The 15,627-nt window shown below is 37.7% G+C and overlaps 8 protein-coding genes and 1 non-coding gene across 9 annotated transcripts; 4 read left to right on the plus strand and 5 right to left on the minus strand.

Annotated features, from left to right (window-relative positions):
* Window positions 1-117: 117 nt before the first annotated feature.
* Window positions 118-1,194, minus strand: CAB2 (phosphopantothenate--cysteine ligase CAB2; the record flags this gene model as incomplete). Its single annotated transcript, XM_449640.1, has 1 exon — window positions 118-1,194. The coding sequence occupies one exon, from the start codon at window positions 1,192-1,194 to the stop codon at window positions 118-120; it is 1,077 nt and encodes a 358-aa protein (XP_449640.1).
* Window positions 1,195-1,599: 405 nt separating this feature from the next.
* tI(AAU)9 lies at window positions 1,600-1,673 on the minus strand. The gene has a single exon. It is a non-coding gene; the product is annotated as a tRNA-Ile (tRNA).
* Window positions 1,674-2,251: 578 nt separating this feature from the next.
* On the plus strand, window positions 2,252-3,094 carry SIW14 (putative tyrosine protein phosphatase SIW14; the record flags this gene model as incomplete). Its single annotated transcript, XM_449641.1, has 1 exon — window positions 2,252-3,094. One exon carries the CDS (start codon window positions 2,252-2,254, stop codon window positions 3,092-3,094), a length of 843 nt encoding a protein of 280 aa, XP_449641.1.
* Window positions 3,095-3,613: 519 nt separating this feature from the next.
* On the minus strand, window positions 3,614-5,212 carry GVI51_M06743 (glycosyltransferase family 15 protein; the record flags this gene model as incomplete). Its single annotated transcript, XM_449642.1, has 1 exon — window positions 3,614-5,212. The coding sequence occupies one exon, from the start codon at window positions 5,210-5,212 to the stop codon at window positions 3,614-3,616; it is 1,599 nt and encodes a 532-aa protein (XP_449642.1).
* A 359-nt stretch (window positions 5,213-5,571) lies between these two features.
* On the plus strand, window positions 5,572-6,819 carry TRM12 (tRNA(Phe) (4-demethylwyosine(37)-C(7)) aminocarboxypropyltransferase; the record flags this gene model as incomplete). Its single annotated transcript, XM_449643.1, has 1 exon — window positions 5,572-6,819. The coding sequence occupies one exon, from the start codon at window positions 5,572-5,574 to the stop codon at window positions 6,817-6,819; it is 1,248 nt and encodes a 415-aa protein (XP_449643.1).
* A 558-nt stretch (window positions 6,820-7,377) lies between these two features.
* CRZ1 (DNA-binding transcription factor CRZ1) lies at window positions 7,378-9,315 on the plus strand (the record flags this gene model as incomplete). Its single annotated transcript, XM_449644.1, has 1 exon — window positions 7,378-9,315. One exon carries the CDS (start codon window positions 7,378-7,380, stop codon window positions 9,313-9,315), a length of 1,938 nt encoding a protein of 645 aa, XP_449644.1.
* A 515-nt stretch (window positions 9,316-9,830) lies between these two features.
* SAM50 (SAM complex subunit SAM50) lies at window positions 9,831-11,231 on the plus strand (the record flags this gene model as incomplete). Its single annotated transcript, XM_449645.1, has 1 exon — window positions 9,831-11,231. The coding sequence occupies one exon, from the start codon at window positions 9,831-9,833 to the stop codon at window positions 11,229-11,231; it is 1,401 nt and encodes a 466-aa protein (XP_449645.1).
* A 244-nt stretch (window positions 11,232-11,475) lies between these two features.
* Window positions 11,476-12,495, minus strand: SSN8 (cyclin-dependent protein serine/threonine kinase regulator SSN8; the record flags this gene model as incomplete). The annotated part of the gene is made up of 1 exon (XM_449646.1): window positions 11,476-12,495. The coding sequence occupies one exon, from the start codon at window positions 12,493-12,495 to the stop codon at window positions 11,476-11,478; it is 1,020 nt and encodes a 339-aa protein (XP_449646.1).
* Window positions 12,496-14,426: 1,931 nt separating this feature from the next.
* Window positions 14,427-15,173, minus strand: EFM6 (putative protein-lysine N-methyltransferase; the record flags this gene model as incomplete). The annotated part of the gene is made up of 1 exon (XM_449647.1): window positions 14,427-15,173. The coding sequence occupies one exon, from the start codon at window positions 15,171-15,173 to the stop codon at window positions 14,427-14,429; it is 747 nt and encodes a 248-aa protein (XP_449647.1).
* Window positions 15,174-15,627: the final 454 nt, after the last annotated feature.

The raw sequence follows: 15,627 nt of genomic DNA on the forward strand, positions 1-15,627 counted from the left end.
TTTTTTCGATGATGCCCTTAGAAAGATATTGCATGTTAACAAAGCCAAATTAAATAAACTAATGCTATGAAAATGATTTTGATTAAATATGTTAAAACTTAGTTTAAATATATACATTTATGTGTTTTTGGCTACCCAAGCATCGTGACGCTTGATTACTTCTGGTACTATCAGCTCTTCTATTGTCTTCACGGAGTTATCCAATCTAATCCAATCACCATCACGGTTTGTCGAAGACACAAACACTACCTCTTTGTTTCTTGTCTGTAGTAAGTTACCTATCACCAGTTGGTGGTTGTATCTATCTAGTGCAGTAATTGCCTTGTGGATCAGTATGCGTTCATCGGTCTCTAGCTTGAAAGACACTATCATGGCTTGCGATGCCCAAGATTCAACTAATCTTCTTAGGAATTTAGGAACAGGGTCTAAGTTGACTATTAGTTTCCCGTCTGCTGTTGTCGTAGTGGTATCATCACTGCTGCTATCTCCGTCAAGCTTGTAGTCTCGGGACTGGATCTTGTGCTGAGGCATACGTGAGTGTGGAACGAAGAAGTCGCTCACTGCTGCTGCCAGGTAGAACAGACTACCACGAGAGTCCAGCAGCTTTGCTACGCTTTTCAACGACCACAGATATTGATTAACAGTGGTAAAGGGTAGTAGGAGCAGCTTCTTCTCCTCAGAGACGTATAAGTCGTAAAGCCTCTTATTCTCGAGCACTTGCTCCTTGAACTCGGGCTTCACAACCCCATCTTTGTCAATGAAGTCCAGGAACGAGTTCTTCAAGTTATGCGTAAACTTCCTGTTGTAAGGTGTCAACGAGAACTCTCTATGCAAGAATATGACGCTGTAACCGTTCTTGAGGAACTGCTCAGCACTTGCAGCACCACGCGTACCAGCAGAGAAGTTGTCAATGAACCTCACTGTGTTGTTCTCCAAGGGCACTGTGGTACCACCAGAAGTCACTAACACTATCTTGTCCCGGCCTTGCTCGTGCTGGTACTCGATAAACTCACGGGTATCCTGTATTAGCTCATCCATATACGCTGGCCTAGGATTATTGTGGAAGAAACTAGCCTCTTCAGAAGTCTGTGCCACTGGGAACACATTCTCACTGATACTCCGGTCGATGGCATGCTCGACCTCAGTGATAGAGGTATGAATGTTCGGCCTCCCGTTGCTATATGGTGGGACCATGATGAAGTGTATCTACTAGTCTATTCCGAGTATCTTTCACAAGCTTTTAGAGCCTACAGGAAACGGATAAAAACTCTGTTTAGCTTTTATAATTAATCCAATAGCAATCGTTTAAATTACAAGACACAATGGGGGAGAATTACGGGAAATGACCGACATTTATTTCACAGAAATTGCCGTACAAAGCATCACTCATGCCCTCGGAAGCTAGCCCTGTTGACATAGCCAAACAAATGATAGAGTATACATCAGCATAGGACTGCATTGACTAGAGATCCACTATATTATGGCTAAAATTTATCATATAATATTGTTGAAAGTGTAGGCAATATGGGTAATATGGATGTTCTGCAATTGTTGCAAAAAAAATGAAATTTGCGAATAGGTGAAAAAAATAAAATAAAATGGTCTCTAGCGGGATCGAACCGCTGATCCCCGCGTTATTAGCACGGTGCCTTAACCAACTGGGCCAAGAGACCATTATGATTTGTTGACAGTTGAATTTGCAAAATGAGGTTTTGAGAGTTTGAGTAGAATTCAGGTTGTGACAGTCAGTCCTTTAATATAGAACCGCAAGGAGTCAATAAGGCTATTGGACTTACTTGGTAACAATTTATTTCACATGTATGTACTCATTGTGATGTGCCAGAATACTGTTTGTGCCTATGTGGTAAACCCTGAGTGGATTATGTCGATAAACCCGGTAATTTTAGCTATTTTCGATTAAGGCAAAGTTGGCTGGGTGCAAGAATCAAATAGAAGACAGGAAATAGGAAGTAGCTATAATGAGATTATCCTGAATTTAAATACCGCTTATATTTGTAAAATCCCGCTTCAATACTCGCTGTTATTTCCTCACTTGTTTCAACACACTCACATTTTTTATCATGCCCATTGTGCAAAACAGAAAAACAGCTCAAAACTGTACAAGATAAAAGTATTCTAGTAAACATCTAAATGAATCAGAATATAAATAGTCTTGAAATCGGATAATTTTCAGGCTAAGCTCTTGCCAAGAAACACATACGATTATATACTTCTAAGATTGCTGTGCTGAATGTCTCCAGGTAGTGGTGAAGAGAGTCCGTTGCGAGACATTGTGAGGTCGACCAGCAGTTTGAAGATAGATGATTTGATCAAGAATGAGTCAGATATAATACGGATTTTAAACCAGCAAGAAGACTTGCTTATGGACAATGGTCGGGTACGAAATGTGCACCATTTAGTTGATGAAGACAACCTATTACGAGAAGAATTCGACAAAGTGCTGAAGCAATTTCATGGTAATGAAGATAACGAGCTCAAGATTAAAGGTAACGAGGAAGATATTGACGATTTATTCGATGAAGAAGAGCATAAAAAATCATCAACTGGGCTTCTACTGAGCTGTGATAGCGAGGTAACGCCACCAGAGAACTTCAGTCATGTTGTTGGCGAAATATATAGAAGTAGCTTCCCTAGAACCGAAAACTTTGCCTTTTTGCAAAAACGTCTAAAACTCAAATCTATTTTGGTTCTTATACCGGAAGAGTATCCTCAGGAGAATTTAGATTTTATGGAAAAGGCTAACATCAAGTTATTCCAGGTCGGCATGAGCGGTAATAAAGAGCCCTTCGTCAATATCCCATCCGATCTACTAACGAAAGCATTAGAAGTAGTGCTTAATCCAGAAAACCAACCAATTCTTATACACTGTAATCGTGGAAAACATAGAACTGGATGTCTAATCGGATGCATAAGGAAGTTACAAAGTTGGTCCTTAACAATGATTTTCGATGAATACAGAAGATTTGCTTTTCCCAAAGCAAGAGCCTTAGATCAGCAATTTATCGAGATGTATGATGACGACAAAATCAAAAGTATAGCAACACAAAACAAATGGCTCCCGTTACAATGGTAATACGCATATGCCATTGGATATAATAAAATTCAATAAGTACTCACTCGTATATACTTTTTTCCGGATAAAGTAAATAAAAATATGTTTCATTAAATTCTTTTAAACTTCTATAATTCAGCAATTGTCTAACATATATTTAACCTAACGCCACATAAATTTCATGCAATAGAGAAAAAAAGTAAATATAACACATACAGATGCAGTTACATGGAGTAAACTTTTCAGTTATGCTTGCATCATACCATAAATGTTAACAATGCGATTTGTTGACACAATTAGAGATGATACGCTAATGTGGTTAATCTATTGGCAAAATATGCATTTTAGATCCGTGAAGTCATGCAAATCACAGTTGTTAGATACTGGTCTATCAAAATAGAGTGCCCTAATGATTTGCCTTACATTGTATAAGCCAACCATTCCAAGAATATTCAACCACCTACGTTGGTATAAAACCAAAAAACAATAAATATTACTTGAATTTAATAAGTCCTAATGATATAGGAATATATTCAACATTTACTGATTCTGCTGTTGATGGTGCCTTTCAAAATCATTTCTCACCATTTCCTCTTTCTCTTCAATGTTGAATAGTTGGTATAGCTCTACCTCTCCCTTCTTCAAATGTGTCACATCCATCCATTTTTCAAAACAAAATGTGATAGTATCTTCTACCTCAGCCGGTTTACTAGGACATCTACAACGACAACCGCTACCCCCTTCAATTGGAGTATCATATCTAGTCCAGGAGCTCCTCTTGTATTTCTTATTAGCGGGCTTGTATTGGAATTCGTTTAAATCAGGTGAGTTCTTTGGACAATGTTTCAAAATGGAATGCATATACCCAATATCTCTAAAATAATGTATATCGTCTACGTCTAGAGTCAATGCTAATCCAATAGAATGTACTGGTGCATCCCCCCAACGTTCTTTCCAAAAACCACCACTAGCTTCTAAATATTGGAAATAACTGTTGTAGACTTCGTTATCAAAAACATCCAATCTTGCTATCTCGAAGTTTGACCAGAAATGACATAAATTATATTCTTCTCCCTCAAATTCATCTTCGATTAGTGGTACCTTTGACCTAGCCCTGTTCACCAAGAACATCAACCCTACGTCATCGTCTGCAGTTTCCGATTCAAGTAAATGGTCGATAGCTACCTTCTCTGATAACTTGGGTTCCACATCACCACCAAATTTTACCCACTGATGAAGATCATCTCTAACCATATTTTCATAGTCAGTAAATTCATCTCTTCCTTTATCGGTCTTCAGAATATCATAATTTGTTGCGAAAAGCTTCCAAAGTGTCCCCACTTTTACGCCATACTCTCTAATAAATGCCTTTGTGTACCTAAACAAGTTCGGCACAGTCCAGTAAATTTCAGGTATAATCATGGTGAATGCATACTTTTTATTTCTTCTATGCATTTCAAAAAATGGATCATATGTCAAATCACAGAAAAACTCCACATCAGGTTCTAACCTCCAATACCATTCATATTTCTGCATCAATGGATGTTTGTAAAATATGCCCGAATAGAACCGACACATCTTATGGTATGATTCCATATTACCATACAAGATACCTCTGTCTCCCTGATCGGTTATGGCATTCTGATATTCGAATGTGTTTCTTACTTCTTCTGGAAACTCCCATTGACTTTCATCTAGTGTACCAAATTCGATATCAGCATCTGTAGCTTCACGTATTGATTTCTTAAATTCTTCGCTGAACGGTTCGTCATTCAGGAACACGTATGGGTATTTAAACCATTGATTGAAATGCGCTTCAATGCTATTCATTGAAGACAATACATCCTTCAATTCGTTATTCCGCGTAAGCATGACAAAGGCTGCATTCATCTTCTTATATTCTGGTGCTTGTAAATATCCCTCTGTGTTCACACAACCATAGTAGAATGGTGCATCTCTTTCGGTACCCAAATCCTGCTCGGAGTAAAATCGTATATCAGTTCGAGAAGGGTAAGTAAAATATAAGAATGTCCCACAAATAATGGCTGTAATATACATATATATCGCAATGGTTGACAATAGCCAATCTAATACTTCCTCTACTGCATCATTTACCCACCTTTTGACCTTTACCCTCATCCTTGACTTGGTATTAATACAACTGCTTCGAAGTTTGATAGATAGTTTAAATAACCATCAGTTGGCAAACGGTATAATCCCCACTAGTTACAATAGATTTAATATCCAAACACATATAGCTAGTCCTAAGTCCAAACTTCTTATCTTTTATCATAGTAGTCATTATCTGGATCAATTTTATAATTTTTTTTTTCACTCTATTTAGAGCTCATCGCGATGAGCTTTCCAGCTTTTTTTTCACTCACAGTATAATAGACTTTAATAAAGGCTGTGTATTGTAAAACAGCGATACAAATGGTGTGACATAACAGACTACAAAACAAAGGAATAATCTATATTATCAATAAGTGCTTGCTACTATGGTGTTGGAGTTAGTTGTACGAGATTTGAAACTGCTCAAACCAATAAAGACTATATTAGAAAATGAAGGCTTGTTTGTTAAGCCTATATATTCTGAAGGTGAAGACAAGATCATTAGAACACGGATCAGTGATTCAAACCATCAATTGCTAGAGAGTCTCGGTACTGGAGTTCTGATACGTGAAATCGATGGCCCGGTTATACAATCTCATACCAAGAATGACATAACGGAGTTCACAAGACACTTTTTCGAGGGAAAATTGGAAAATGCAACTGTAATTAAATTACTTGAGGTATTGCCTGTTAAATATACAGTATTTCCACCATTACTATTGTTCAATTACTCCAAACAGAGATCTTTTTTGAATGAACTTTGGCAGCAGACGGTACCGTCTGAGCTTATGGATCAATTCTACCAGGCGATGCTATCAGCGCCATTCCTAGCCAACAAGAAAGTTTCACATATAGCTACAAATATGCCCATAATAGAGTCAGATGTAATGCGGAGGCCCTTTAACATAGTACCATTGTATGGTTTTAAAAATAGTATACCGAACGAGGACAAGATATGGGACTCACCTAGCGCTCAGGATTTCCAAGATGCATTGTGGTGCCAAGTGAATCAAAATGGGATAGAGCAAGTGTGGGCTCCCCAATTTACCATGTTCAGTAGAGGAAATATAAAAGAGAAGAAACGTATCTTAGATACTTTTACTGACATTGAAGGAAATGATGTGGTGGACATGTACTCCGGAATAGGCTATTTCACTTTAAGTTACCTCACTAGGAATGCCCGTACTGTATTTGCATTCGAATTAAACCCATGGAGTGTGGAAGGTCTCAAACGAGGTCTCAAGGCTAACAGGATCGACCAGAATAGATGTCATATATTTAATGAAAGCAATGCCAACTGTTTGACAAGAATAAAAGAGTATGCAAGCATACACGGACCACCACACATAAGACACATTAACCTGGGACTGCTCCCAAGCTCAAGAGATGGCTGGCCATTGGCTGTACAACTCTACAGATACCAATTACAGTTCAGTACGGACAGGATAACGATACATATCCATGAAAACGTCCACATAGACCATATACGTGATAATAGCTTCATCGCAAACACAGTAGCCCAATTACAGGAAATCGACTCGGAACTAACATACACACCAACTCACTTGGAGCAGATAAAGACATTTGCTCCAGATGTTTGGCACATATGCCTCGATGTAGATATAGACCACTAGCTATTCATAGGTTACATACGTATATGCCCATATCCATATAGCAATTCATCAACCTTTGCAGCCAGAGGGACCCTTCCCCCATCCAGTGATCCCACTTTTGCCGAACTTGGTCACTTTTCTTGCAGGAAAAATTATCCCGGTGAGTCCTCCGAAAAGCTCAGTTTCCTTGTAATTACTTGTACAGCACAATGAAGGCTTATAATAGCAAAAAACTTCAAAATTAGTAGCGATAACGAGTTGGACGCCCTCTTTTGGAAGTCTGTTCTGGTTGCAGATGCTTATAGACCCTGGATCAAGCACTTCATTTCATTGGGATTACAGCTTTTCGTTGTAGAAGAAGGCTTTTAACTAACTTGCAAGAGCAACAACTCCACTTGGGAAGGGTTTTCTGTCAAAACCACTGCTAACCTGGTTTCTTTTTTTGTAAGCAAACTGGAAATAACATTTGCTGAGTTGCACAAACTTCACATTAAGTTTTAGAGTTTGATAGACAGTTTTCTTTTTAATCTTTTTTTTCACATTGGGAGCATACTATACAAGATTTTGCAATATTCAGCAATGGGCGATAACGAAGAGGATAGGAGGAAAAAGTTCCTTAATGGATTACAACTGCAGCCGGACCAGGATAATATGTTTTTAGACCAGTATCTAGATCAAGCTGCCGAGTTACAAAGACATCTTCAGGGCAACAACAGCATGAATGGCGATGTATATGAACAAGATAACAATAACCATAATTTCTCGACCGGGCAGAATATACTGAGTGAGTCTACATTTTCACCATCCAGCGACATGTCAAATCCAGTATCTAATCTATTCAACTCCAAGTCTATAAATTTCTCAGATATGCCCTATGAAATGGGTGTGGGCGAGGAGACACCCAATGACGATAGGGATAGACAAGATAGCAATCAGAATAATAACAATAATCTCATGAATACACCTACTTTAAAGATTGAATGCTTTGATGAGGACGGCGTGTTTCTTCCCGGAGATACAACAAATGACCCTTTTACTCAGGATAGTGGACCCAAATATGATAGCTCGCAAAATATCAACGCTGGTATTGTCAGTGATATGAATAATTTTGAGAATATGGATAGCAATTTTTTGGATTTTGGCGGAGATAATCAGGTCTCAAAAGAAGATGGGACTTATCTAGACCTTTATGACAATAACCTAAAGAATGCAAGCACAGAGAAGATTGCATCTTCAAATAACTTGAGTGTGAGTAGAAATTCCGAGGATAACCTCTCCAGAGTTTCATCCACATTGAATAGCCCCTTTATGCAGCCTACAGATAGAAGCGTATCGCCTATACTTTCCCCACCTGTAATGTACCTGGGAGACCATTCCCACACTGATGATAATGATGACGTTGTAAGCATTCTGTCGAATAACTCTAATATACTATTACCGGTAAATTCGCATGGTTACAAGTACGTGACTGACTTCAATCAGCTAGGGCAATTAATTGGAGGAGATCCATTTGAACTTGACTTCAATGGAGATAACGACATTATAAATTCTAATGACTTGAAAGTTGATGCTGAAACGCTACTAAATTCAGAGAACGTTCACCTACAGGCTCCTCAACCCAATAACAATAGTAGTAATAATAATAACGTTTCGTCACCATCGGGCTCAAATAAGATGCCTACAACCCCAATAATTTCAATTGAGGAATATGATGATAATAATAAAAACTCTAACGATGATGAGTATGCGATTGATATGGACTCTTCAAATGCTCTCCAAGAGAATAGAGGTTTCCTCGGTATATCATTACTACCGGCGGAGGACTCGGACGCAACACATGACGAAATATTACAAGGAAGGAAACAAAAGCTGAAAAATAGAAGGGTATCTCAAAGTAGTTCCCGTAGGTCTTCTCGATCATCCATGCGCAGCTTAACACCTGAAGAAAAAGCCCGTTCATTGAGTTCGAACAGGAATAAATTATTGGAAATGGCTGACTTATTACCAAAATCGCCTTCATCGAACAACGGTTCGAATAATAACTCTAGAAGATCTTCCTTCTATGAGGAAAGTGAAGATATTTCCATGGATACCAACATATCCGAAAATAACAATACCAACAATAATACTGGCACCGATTATGTATGTGAAGTTTGTGGGAAAGTTTTCTCTCGACCATATAACCTGAAGTCACATTTGAGAACACATACAGATGAAAAGCCATACCAATGCTCTATATGTGGGAAGGCATTTGCAAGACAGCACGATAAAAAGAGGCACGAGGATTTGCATACTGGTAAAAAACGGTATGTATGTGGTGGTAAATTGAAGGATGGTACTTTTTGGGGGTGTGGTAAGAAGTTTGCAAGAAGTGATGCCTTAGGTAGACATTTTAAGACGAGTAGCGGGAGGAAATGTATCACCCCACTATACGAAGAGACCGCAAGAGAGAGGAATCTCCCTAGTATAGACGATACGAATATTCAAGCAACTGAGATGGGTGTTACTTTGGAATAAATTAACACAAACCTCCAGTATTTTTAATGATAAATTTTTTTCTTCAGAATCAAGATTGTGATGAGATATAAGCATAAAGATCATAAGATAGTTGGTAATTACAAGGAGATTAACATCCTGATATAAGGCAGTTTTAAATACAAAAGTCTATATAAACTACTTAAATAGAGTTGTAACAATATTGGGCACTATTACTATAGCAATAGTTATTTATTTTCGAATATTTTTATGTACGGAAAAGATAGGGACTCTAAATATTTTCAAACAAATGAAATTTAGTCAAAGCAAGACATGCATAAGGGCATCGATCACAGTGGCTAGCACGTATGGGTCCTAAATTTATTTCAAAATTGTCAAAAGGTTTAGGAATTAACCACTGAACTGTTGAAAATAATCTAGTCTGTTCCTAAAGTCAGTTCAATTAGCACTTCCAGTTGTTTGAATCTAAGGAAATAAGGGGTTGCCAACGCATTTAAGACAAATTAAGTAACTATCAGTTAAACAAAATATAGTTCATGATGTCAGCATCTGATGATCAGTTGCAAGCAGAACTACAAGCCGAATTACAAAGGTTTCAAAACTTTCAGAATGGTTTGTTGAATAGGAATTTAAACACACCTGTAAGTGTTACCAAAGTGATAACGAATGGCACAGAGACAATAAAGCCACAAACTTTACAGACATATTTAGATAATACTATCTTGCAGGCAACTACTCTGAAGCAATTGGTTAAAAATGCTGATTTCCTGAGTGCAAAGCTCGTTCAGCATGGATTGGCCCAGGACGTGTACCAAAATTTTAGCACTAATGAAAAGGTCATGAGTCCTAGCGCAGAGAATCCAATTCCTATAATAGATGTTATATCACAATTGAATATTTTACCAGTCAAGAAATTTGTTGCTAAAACAGGTACTAATGTAGGCAATAACGAGGGTGAAGGTTACTTAGAATTTCAGTTGAGAAACGTTTTTGGTAATGGTGAATCTCTAAGACTTGATATGTTAAGAGGTACTGCAAAAAACTCCTCGATGCTGGCGTCTTTTGTGAAGCCCATAAACCCCTATCATGTACTGGATCTTAACATATATAAGCATTCCAAAAATTTGGGTAATATATGCCCTTTAGATTTGCATTTTAATGGTGGGAAAATGAGCATAAAAAGTGAATTAGGCAACACCCAAAAGAGGATCAATCAAGAGTGGTTTTATGAAGGCGTTACAAGGACTACAAAGGTTACCTCTGATCATGCATCAGATACATTACTATTTCAGGCAGGTACTGATTTCAAAAGTTCAATTGGACATACTTACGCAATTGACACCAGAGATAGCGTTATGGCACCAAATAGAGGTAATCTATTCAAACTAAATAATGAAGTGGCACTTGGGAAATACTGGAAGAGTCAATTTGAGCTTTCGAAAGTGCAAAGTTGGTTTAAAAATGATTTCATAACTACAACAACAACTTTGAAGGGTGGTTATTTGGGCAACTTTCATCCAGACAAAAAAACACTCCATATCAATGACAAGTTTATGAGTGGGGGACCAAATGACATCAGAAGTTTTCAAAGCTTTGGTGTGGGTCCAAAGGACTTACAGGATGCCATCGGTGGCGACACCTTCTTGAGTTATGGTGTTAGTATATTCTCTAAATTACCAATAAAAAAATTCGAAGATTCACATTTCAGGTTGCATTGGTTTTTTAATGGTGGAAAATTAATAAACCATCAAAACAAGCCTGTAATTGACACTTTACATGATCTGAGTCGTCAACACTCTACGTCTGTTGGTTGCGGTATAGTTCTAAGACACCCGGTTGCCCGTTTTGAACTCAACTTCTCATTACCGTTGACGGTATCCACCGAGGACTCGTTAAGAAAAGGATTTCAATTTGGTTTGGGTATGTCATTTTTATGACTTCTTCAATAAGAATGATAAGGCATTCTTTTTTAGTTGGTAAGAAATAGTCATTCCTAACCATCGATTCTCGATTTACGACTAAATGTAAACAAAATCAATCGAATAATTATAAAAAATACCTCCATATTTAAAACATTGTATTTTATTCATGCATTAAATAATCTATTGTCGTTAAATGAATATCTAATCAAAGTAAATCGTAAATGTGACCTGTGGTTATTTGGATATCCCTTAATATCGTTCAGGCAGATAGTGGTCTTAGGTAAAGTGTATGTAGGAGATACTTAATCCATGGCTCATGGTAACGATCCCAATGGTCATAAAGAATGATCTGTTGTTGGATGGTATCCATTACTTCTTCTAGGTCAACGTGTGATTCAGCCAAAAATCTGAAAAAAGTTTGTTGTTGAGGGGTCAAGGAGGACTGAGACGTTAAAGTCTCAGTTACCGCAGAAGTCAATGACAATTCCTTAGTATTTGAACCCTGTATGGAGACGGTAATGAATAGACATGCCATAGCAATGATGTGAGGTGCGTAAGTTAAATGTACGTCATTGATAAAGCTATCATTTATAAGTGACCAGCAGTTTTGTAGCTCATCTGACGTAAAAGTTAGTTTGAAAGGCTCTTCTTTCAAAGCTTCCACTATCTGTTCCATAGACTTATAAGGGTGGTGTACAATTAAGTAGCATTGTAGTTCTTCTATCAGGTAAAATTCGAATTCTGTTACCTTTGTAGGATCAGGAGGTATAAACTCCGGCCATAATGATCTTGCCTCGCTTACTAATGTCCTGATATATTGTGGACACTCTTCCACTTTACAAGCCAAATAAACGCATGTAGTGACCAATAGATATAAATTGACCTCTCTGACGGAAGCTTTTAATAGAAATCGTGAAAGATATATATGTGCAGTAGCCAAGGCATATTGCCGTATGTTTAACCGTCTGCCCAGTTTCATTATGAGGAAATAACAGTAAATCCTCAAATTATAATCCTTATCGTAATGCAAATCTCTATGTGTTATAGGGATATTCTTAGTCGTGGCTACCAATTGTGACCTACCATTGCCACCTCCATTATTAGCAGCATTTCCGTTGGAACTATCTGCGGAGTTGGGCTTGGAATCCACTATAATATTCAGACCTTGTGGAAATAACTGGCACTCCATAACCCACAGCCTCTGTCGCTCGCGCGCCAAGCTAGGCTTGGTGTGCTGCCACTTTTGCCGCTGCATAGAAGTCCAGTAACTCCCAGACATCCGGTACTTATACTAATTAACCCAATTGAAGCCAATCAAAATTAAGGCCGTGAGGGCTGTCGTCCTAAAATTAGTTATCTATTAATAAAATGTGGTAATTAGAGATACTAAACTGAAAAATGTATGGATCCCATAAACTGTTGCCAAACAATTCATAGTTACTCTAACTTCTTAAACTACTATGTGCTCAGAAATCACAAGCTATTGGTACGATGAGTATTAAAGCCCTAAACATACCACACTACGGAACTGCAAAATCATAAAGCCCTAATTCTCAACCCTAACCCTACACTATTACTTTTGGTAAAAAAATTTTCAGCTGGAAATTCATATAAATAGAGCTGATGAGTTTGCGATGAGCTCGTTCTTCTTTCTATCCGTCTGTTTTGGTACACCTGTTGTTTACTTTCTTTTACTTACAATACTCCAATCCATGGTCGAAGAATCGTCTGTCATCGAAGCTTGCACAAGGAGTCCAACAGATTTTTAATGATGTGTCGGATTCACAAAAGCTTTGGGTCGAAAGTCTCCCACCTGATCGTATGCGGAAAACGTAATGAGATTTAAAAATTTGTTAAAATGTTTAAATCAACTCATTTAAGGTATTCTTCGGAATATTTTACCATGTCCTGGGGTTTTGTTAAAATCCTGGTTGTATCTTTTCGGTACTGAAATCCTTTGTATAGGTTTCAAACCATAGTTATGACGATTGCGTTATCTTTATTTATTATTGGTAACGTAACCCAATGGAGCTTACTCTCTCGACCAATGGATTCAATTTTTTTTTTCAATTTATTTTTTCAACAGTTTGGAAAGATTCGAGTAGTTATATGCTCTTGATAGCACATAGCTGATTGAAGTCTTTGCCGCATAGTCAAATATGCCAAACTGCCCTTGCGACAATTATGTTGCAATAGATACTGGCAAGAGAAGAAGATAGCAGCTGAACTCAGATGAGTTCCTTCTTCTTTTCCTCTTTGACCATAGTAGAACACTTCCCTTTTTTTTTTAATATGATGAAATACCAATGCAACATAGAGTCAAGCTCTGAGCTATACAAATAGATAGAATAGCACGGAAGAGACTTGCTACTTATTATCTGATCCCATAAAAAAAAGAGAGAAAGTAAAAGTACGTTTCAAAAAAATCAAATGAATTATTATTGTTAAGTCTTAGTAAAAACTATTGTACATATATCTTATAAATATTGGGTAGGGGAGAGAACGCCATGATCTTTTGCGCATAACCTTCTTAGACCTCGAGATTCTTAACTGTTGAATTGATTGATGGCCATCAAAATGCAAGCGACACTGACATAAGGACTGGCTCTCTCGCCAATACGTGCCATTTTCCAAAAAGCACCTAATATGTCATGGTTCTTATATCTGTCCAGCAGAGATGGCCATTGTGTATGAATATATGTGCATGAGCATATCAACAGGAGTATCACCTGTAATAGAGAAGCAAAATTGAATAAAGCAGACATCCTCCTTGGTTTCTATGTTCTCTGATTGTATGTTCTGATAAATATCTCTTGGTCTTGATTAGCAAAAACTATACAATTCTCGTCTTAATATGAGAACCGATTTAAATTTAGATTGAATTTCAGTTATTCTACTTTATTTTTGGTTTTCTGGTGTATATATGTGTTGTATTAAGTGATATAACTCTCTCATTCATATACTGAGGAAACAGTAGAAAGAAGCTCAAATTGCTGAAATATAATAACGAAATTTTTATAAAATGGATATCTAAGTTATTCTATAAAATGCGTAACCTTTCCAGTAATTGGTGTTTTTTTTTGGGCAAAAAATTCAAATGAATATGCAGATTATATGGAGTTTTTGTGCTGTTCTTGAAGATCATATCGTAACATATCAGATAAACTAGTCATAAGCATGGGTATTTCATGCAGTAGAAGCACTTTTCTTCTATTTACGAACCAATTGGAACAGATGTGTTCTTTGTTTCAGATATTGGTCGTAGTTTTTAAAATCATTGATGACTATAACATTAAAGTTCTTTCTGATCTTTTGAAAGAAATGCTTATCAGCTTTTCTTCTTTTCCTGTAAGCCATTAGGATCACTGGTGGGTTATCACACTCTGTCAAGTCAAGTAATGTTTTTTCTAGTAGAGGGAAGGCTTTCTCCAAGTACACACAATCAGCAGCAAGGACCAAATCAAGAGAACTAGTGGTCGCATGTCCAGTTTTTACTGGGGCAAATTCAATTGGCAATGCTTCTCCCCATAACAATTCTTTTGCAAAAACTTGTTGATCGATTAGATTTAACTCGACATTCTTCTCCATCAACGGTACCAACTGGTCAATGTCGGTGATGTAGGTTTTCACCATTCGCTGGCTTTGTTTTTTCGTCACCAAACCGACACACAGTCCAACTAGTCCAGTTCCGCTACCAAGCTCCAAGACATTACCAAATGATACTGAGTCATCGTTTATCCAGTCCTTCAGTAGTTCACCGTCTCTGGACTTTTCCAGTATAAATTCACAAAGAAGCTCACCGGCAATCCAGACTTTACCTCCACAGCCACTTTCACCACCATCCTCGTAGATTTTTAACCCTGGTACAAGCATTCCATTGAATGTCAAGTCGCTTTGACCCATATGCTCTACTGGCCTGCTCTCGATCAAATCACCAAATCCCAAAATATCTTCCATTAGACTATAGATTCCTTACTTAAGATGTAAATTCCACAATTTTATATGCACTAAGCCAACAACATAGTGCCATAAGGAATAATCATTAATGCATTATATATCAATTGGAGACAACAGAGACTTGGACATTTTGAGAAGCAAATTTGCGTCGAGCAGACGAACTTCCGAGCAGACTTTATTCATATGATTTACACTCCGCCTCCATTGTCTTTGCCATTCTGCACTGAAAACTTTGCAGCGTGGAGGGGGCATCTGGGAATCTCGAAGATTGCATATGGAACTGGGTAACTGCGCAGAAACCACCGTACCACTGTAAAGCAGAGCTCGAGAACTAGCATCGATTTTCAAAATTTTGAAGTAAAAAACCGCGGGATGATTGCGTAAGATCTAAGAAATCCTCGTACAAGTGGCGAGTGTGGTGGGGTCTTGTCAAATTCTCAAATGTGTTAAACGG

The sequence above is a fragment of the Nakaseomyces glabratus genome, chromosome M (genome assembly GCF_010111755.1).
Source record: "Nakaseomyces glabratus chromosome M, complete sequence".
Lineage (NCBI taxonomy): Eukaryota > Fungi > Ascomycota > Saccharomycetes > Saccharomycetales > Saccharomycetaceae > Nakaseomyces > Nakaseomyces glabratus.